This window comes from Hesperophylax consimilis, chromosome 4 (genome assembly GCF_061612785.1).
Source record: "Hesperophylax consimilis isolate HC1 chromosome 4, BYU_Hcon_1.0, whole genome shotgun sequence".
NCBI classification, from domain to species: Eukaryota; Metazoa; Arthropoda; class Insecta; order Trichoptera; family Limnephilidae; genus Hesperophylax; species Hesperophylax consimilis.
The window spans coordinates 10,615,934-10,622,413 of record NC_142839.1 but is presented as its reverse complement, the minus strand read 5'-3'; the positions used below and the strand labels follow the sequence as shown (position 1 = coordinate 10,622,413).

General features: G+C 35.6%; 1 protein-coding gene across 1 annotated transcript; it reads right to left on the bottom strand.

The window, feature by feature from the left end:
• Positions 1-3,184: 3,184 nt before the first annotated feature.
• LOC149424176 (SET domain-containing protein SmydA-8-like) lies at positions 3,185-6,061 on the bottom strand. Its single transcript, XM_089631500.1, has 2 exons — positions 5,590-6,061; positions 3,185-3,279 (listed from the first exon to the last, which is right to left on the bottom strand). Exons 1-2 carry the CDS (start codon positions 6,059-6,061, stop codon positions 3,185-3,187), a joined length of 567 nt encoding a protein of 188 aa, XP_089487626.1.
• Positions 6,062-6,480: the final 419 nt, after the last annotated feature.

Below are 6,480 nucleotides of genomic sequence, written 5' to 3'. Positions count from 1 at the left end.
TTAAAAATAAACAAGTGTGACATGACATATTGAATTTCTACCCATAGAGACACAAAAACACTTGAAAAGCTGAGGGCGGAAAAAAACTCACCAGTAGAACAAGCCGATAATCACGGGAACCAAAAAAATAAACAGATGCTAGGTTAGAAACGAAGAACAGGGGCGCTCAACATTTTGGAAGAATTAAAATAAAATTTAAAAATAAAAATAAAAAATAAATACAGAGGTATTCGAGAAACGTAAATTACCTATAGTTATTTCTAATCCCATCGACTAACACGAGGAAGCGAGATTACCCGTTGGGCTTAGAACTAAAGGGAGGCTGTGATGTTTTGGACATCCACAAAAATAAACGATAAATAATAAAATAACGTGCTCTAAAAATTTTTTGTTTAAACAACGACGGAAGATTTATTGACAGACAGGCCTTGAGTAAACAGATTCCCACGGGAAAGGAGAGACCGGAGGACAGTCGAGTTTGGAACTTGGGTGGATTGACAGCCCCGAGAAAGGGATACAAATCAGAAGTGTTGTTTGAAATTGCAGTTAATTATTGAATTCAAATGGTATTAGAGAATATTGCGGAATATTGAATTAAAGTGAAAGATTATTGATCCGGTGTTTGTGTGAAGTGAAAGTGATTCGACTCAGTGGGAAAACAATTAATAATAATGCCAATAATAATAATTGGATAATTTGTAGAGCGCCGTTTTTGTAAAAACCCACCTCAGGGGCGCCAGGTGTTGTGCAATCGCGATTGTGTTATAAAGTTGTGTTGATTTAAACGTGATTTCGTATACAGTTCGAACTAGATTGCTTGTCTTAAAAACATGAAAATAATAAAAATATTGATTGCGTTTTTAAAATAGAGTGAATGTACTTAAAGGCAGGAAGTGTTTAATCGGGCTAAGTTATTGATTTGGCGAGATGGCATTCTATCCACGGAGACCGAAAACCAGAGAATCAAATAGATTATTAACTGTGGGTTCGAATCCTAACAGATTAGGGAGGTACGATTTTATTTACAGGAATATTTAATTACCCTTTTATAAGCGTAGGGAGGAGGTCGAAAATTAAAGTGATTTAGCTATATAGTGTAACCAGGTAAGTTTCACACGAGGATTTGGAGGTGACTAACAGGGTGAGTTTTTTTATATTATTTATTAAATTTCAGAGGACCCTTTTAATAATAGAATACAACCGAGGTACAGGAACCGAGTTTGCAACGCCTGCAACCCAAATAATCTTCCCATAAGTAGGGATACGCTAGACGCATTGTCAATCAGCTGTGAGCGAGAGACGAGTCAACGACCTTTTCATATATAGGACTAGACGCAGGTACAGTCAGTCAAAGGGGAAGTTTTGCTAGAGTATGCCGTCCCAAATTGAAAGCGATCGGATGCGACCAGACGGAACAAAATGAAAACTTTTCTTCTGTTATTTGACCTTCTAATTTAATACCTTTCATCTATTGTTTGACTTCCTAAGTTACGAATTGGGATGCACAAAAACAAATCTAAAGTCGAAAGAGGGAGATGGTAATCTCCGAAATAAAACTACCAACCGAACAACTTTTCTCAACAGGTATCTTTCGAGAGGTAGGCGGCCTCTTTAAATTAAATGCAAAAAATCAAACCAATTATCCGTTTATACCTTACCTGAGAGGATAGGTATTCAGTAGAAGTTACCCATACCTAATACACGAGGATGCTAGTAACCTCATAAAATAAATACTGGAACCAAATATTAAAATACAGACAGTCCTCATCCCAAATTTGGCATATCGAGTAGACCTTACATATATCTCACATGATAATTGGCTGAATGGGTAGGCACACAACCTATCGTTAATAAGCAGGCAGAATGTCGACAAGATCGTCGTGTGTTATATGTGTATTGACCTAGAAAGGGATGTAAATCCCCGACGGCGAGGGAGTTACAACGTTTTCTGGAGGTGGCACGTAACTTAGGACCTTGCGTGTCACATTTTCGCGACTAGATTCGTGATAAAGGGATGTTATGGTTTTCCCCTTCTACACTCAGTAAAGTAGTTTATCCTGGAGGTGTTTGAGATTGGGGCAATTCTGAAATTGGTGAAGAGACCTGGTTTTCTTTATTCTGGCGTGAAGGTTGCCGATTTGGAACAAGGGGAGACCCGGCCGGTTGTGATATCCAGACACGCAGATATCGATCGCCTTGCTCAAATTATCATCCATCAGTTTTGTTTGGTAAGCGGAGGAGCCAATCTTAACTTGAAAAAAAATTCATTTCCTTTCCTCTCCTTCCCTTCCCAAAATATATACATGGATGGCGCCGACAACTAACACCATAAATTTATCGTATGTATATCACATATATAAAATCTAACACTTTATTATATTCACATTACCCTACGATAGGTAGAATCGAGTAGCTAGGGGGGGGTGAGCAGGCGACTTAGAAGATAAGGTTTATGAAATGGTTTTGAAAAACAGCGGTAATGGATTCAACTCACTCTATCTCAAAAGAACCAAGGGATACCACACAAAACATAAATAACTAGGTTTCTAAACCGAGAAACAAAAACCCAACACAACGTTCGGTGAAGCCTTTTTATACTGAACCGTCACGTGAAATGAGTACGTTCAAGGTCGTACGTCACGTAGACAAACTAGGATGTACACACTTGAAGGGGTGTGTAATAAAGAAAAGACGGCAGGGAGGACCTTCCTACCCCGGATATATATATAACCAAAGCCTTATGGAAAAGTTACCTACGGGACTTAAGGAAAATGTATCGTAGGAAGAAGAGAAGGAAAAGTTTGAAGTAGAAAGGGCAGATCATTACACTCTTCGCTCTTGTCTTTTACTCCAGTTGAGGATTCCATAGTTGAGAGGTTGTTGAGGAATTGAAAGTAATTTAGCAATCATTTTTTTTATATCTACGTGGTAATCCACGCATTTACATATATTTAAAGTACCAAAAAAAAATTCGTACAAATAATAACAACGGTATTTTTATTTTTTCAATTAAAGTCAAACTAGGTTATAACGAGCACGAGAGGACCAACTAAATTTGGTCCTTGTAGCCATTACTTACTATATCAAAAACAGGTTTTTAAAAGTCATATTTAACCTAAAAGTACGGTATATTTTCAAAATGCGAATAGGAATTACTTATTAAAAAAATTCGCTTGTTTGTGTACTATGCTTTGTGCCATTCAATTATCAGGTATGGCATACTAAGCTGGGACGGTGCAGCCAAGACTATACTAGATCCGTTAGCCAAGGCACAAAAAGCTGTAATAAGAGTGATGGATAAAAAACCTTATATGTATCCATCGACACCCTTATTTAAGGAAACAAAATTATTAGATGTAAGACAGATTTATATACATGCACTCATAATGTACTATACGAACAATCCCAAGCTTCATAGTCTTGTTGATCACAGCTACACAACAAGACTAAGATCAGAACAAAGGATGATAGTACCAAAAATGAACACATCGTTTGGACAACGTTTCCATGTATTTCTGGCTCCTAAGGTGTATAATGGGTTCAAGCAGCAATGCAGTAAGATTTAAACAGGCCCTCTTCAAAATAAAATAACCGTATGGCTCATAGAATGTGGCAGAATGAAATCTGAAAGCTTCCTGAATGAAATTATTGTCTGACTGAAGAAAGACCATTAAGTGAATTCATTCCGACTTTATCCATATTATCGCATATATATTTATTATTTTTGTTTTTGTTTTACCATTTGTATAACGATATATGGACAACATTGTATAATTGTGTTTATATTTTATTTTATATGTTTTTTTATATTTTCTTATGATTTCTTTTTTATATTTTCTTATTAATTACCACCATAATACGGGCATTTGCCTAGTTTGGGGTATTAATAAAAAAATAAAATAAATAAATAAATTATAATTTGAAGCCTAAGTCAACTGTGGCAATTTGCAGTTTACTCTCATAAGTAACTGGAGCTTGTCGAGTTAACGGGCAGGCGCAGATGCTTTGATAATACTGGGCTTATTACTTGATTGATTAATGATGATGATGATAAGCATTTTAAAGGAATTAAATTTGATATAAACACAACAGTTTGAACATTTATCCTTTACCTTTGAAGATCTAGAAATAACTTTTCATCTTCTGTAACCCAGCTTTCACATAATCATCGCAATTCCACTAATTATAATATTTAACTATTTGCAATATCTAAGATATATTTTTATAGATTTATATAGATTTTTTAAAACGTTTTATTGTGCATTTTTTTTTAAATAAATGAATTGAGTTTAAGAATTGAAGAAGAAATTTTCAATTATTGAATTGAAAAAACTTCGCCTCCAGAAGTTGAAGAGCAGTGTCGTAATTAAAGGAGATTCCTCGAAGATTGTTATGGAGGAATGAAAATCCTTTGTCCTTGCTTTATAGCAAGCACTGTATACTACGGGGGATGTGGAAGACCCGCAAAACTAAGACCCTGTTGATTTTACGATGTTAACAGTAAGTATACGAATGCGTCCAATATTATGATTGCATAATAATACGCATTGATTTTGATTAAAAAAATTTCCAAGACAATATTAAATTTATATGAAAATATTTCCAATGCAACATGTATTGATGGGTGGGATCTTTCCAAGGTATCATGAATATGCGACAAAAATCCGAGGCAATACTGATTTTAATCGAAAATATTTCCATTACAACATTTATTGATAGATGGAAAATCTTTCCAAGGTATCATGATTGTATATTAAAAAATCTTTCAAAAGCAGCATTTATTTTGACGGAAAATATTATTTCCAATGCAAAATTGAAAGATGGACAAGTTTTGAAGGGAAAACATGAATAATCTTTCCAAGGCAACATTGATTTTAAAGTGGAATATTTCCAATACAAAATTGATAGATAGAAAATCTTTTCTGACAACATTGATTGATGGAAACCAAAGACTTATTCACCAGACCGTTAATTTATTGGCAAGCAACAAATCGTTTATATTTACCGTTCCAAAAATACAGTTCGGATTCTATCATCAGTCTTGCTGCTTATCGTGATGATTTATATAAAAGATTACCAGACTACTAGTCCATAAATATAATACATCTATTGATGTGACGAACGAATGAACGCTTTTCGTTATACTAGCATAAATTTTTCGACTAACTTCAAGATATTACATAAAATGTTTAAATGTATTAACAGCCTGGATTGGATACCAAGGCCGGTTACTCTCTCATCATCTCCAGAATAGTTTTTACCATATTAATTTCAAAGTGGTGGATACCGCCCTAGCGAAAGACCTCCATTCAGAACCGAAACCTAACAATATATGCCTAACCAAAAACTTTTTTCTAGAATATCTGGAAAATACACAGCGGTAAATAGGTACATATCTCACTGATGAAACTAGTTAGCGTTAATCTTATTTTCTTAATTGGCTTCCAAAGCCGTCATGCGTTGACATTATTTACGGTCAATAAAGCACAAAGATAATAAAATTAAAGTTTTTATTTATTTTTAAAATTTTCTTTAAAAATAGATACGTATAAAAACGTTAATCGTTATTATTTGAAATAGCATATTTACCCTTCCACGAATATCCTTCGGCTACTCCAATTGCGCTGATGACCCGACACTTCATCTCGAAAACAATGTGGTTGGATTCGGGCAAAAACTTGTCCATCTTGTTTCTAATGAGATCATAAACAATACTTGGATTCTCCAAATTTAACGATCCTAAGTAACCGGCTAAAGCGCTTTGAAGGCCTCCTATCTGACGAGGAGTCACTTCTGCATCACATGCATCACAGCGCCAATTTGAAGAAAACTCTAATGGATTCACTGGTAGTTGAACTCCATTACAACTCCTGTCCAAACATTTCAAAGCTGTGAGAAAAGTACCAAATTCAGATCTGTCAGAGCATCGAACGCATTGGCAAAGGAAATGTTTGGTATTCATCAAGTGATGTCTTCTTGCTGGGGTTCCCCAGAGTAAATTAGTATACGTTGTGCATATTTCTGTTCCCTCGGGAATGAATTCGCTTGCTCGCACGTGCATTCTTCCCAATGCATCAAAATCGGTTCGAATATTAGGAACGCACGAGTGATTCATTAATGCCGCAACTGGAAATAATCCCCGCAAGTCTGCATTCTCTTCAGATTTTGTAGTCAGGAGCATTTCGTAAGCATTTGCATCCAGCGCGCAGCATGCTCTGTTCAACAAAAATTCTTCAGCTTTAGAAACATGGAAAAACTTTTTGATGAACCTCAATTCTGCACCGTGTCTTGATGAGTTGTGAATCGCGAGGCTTAGTAGGAATTCTTTACTGCTTTCAGTTAAAAGTAAAGCTCTTAACGGTACTAAACACTTGGCAAAATTCTGGGAATTCAATGTTTCCCTCAGGTCTGTCGGTTTCCACGATGTTATAAGTTTACACTCTGCCACGTGGGTCTGGGTATTCTCGCAATCTACGGAAC

Excerpts from the sequence above, each read along its gene's own strand:
- LOC149424176 (XM_089631500.1), bottom strand. The coding sequence starts at position 6,061 with ATGCACGTGCGAGCAAGCGAATTCATTCCCGAGGGAACAGAAATATGC. Across the intron at positions 3,280-5,589 it reads CGAAGGATATTCGTGGAAGG|CTTTTTGTGCCTTGGCTAAC; the intron begins GTAAATATGCTA and ends CTCTTATTACAG.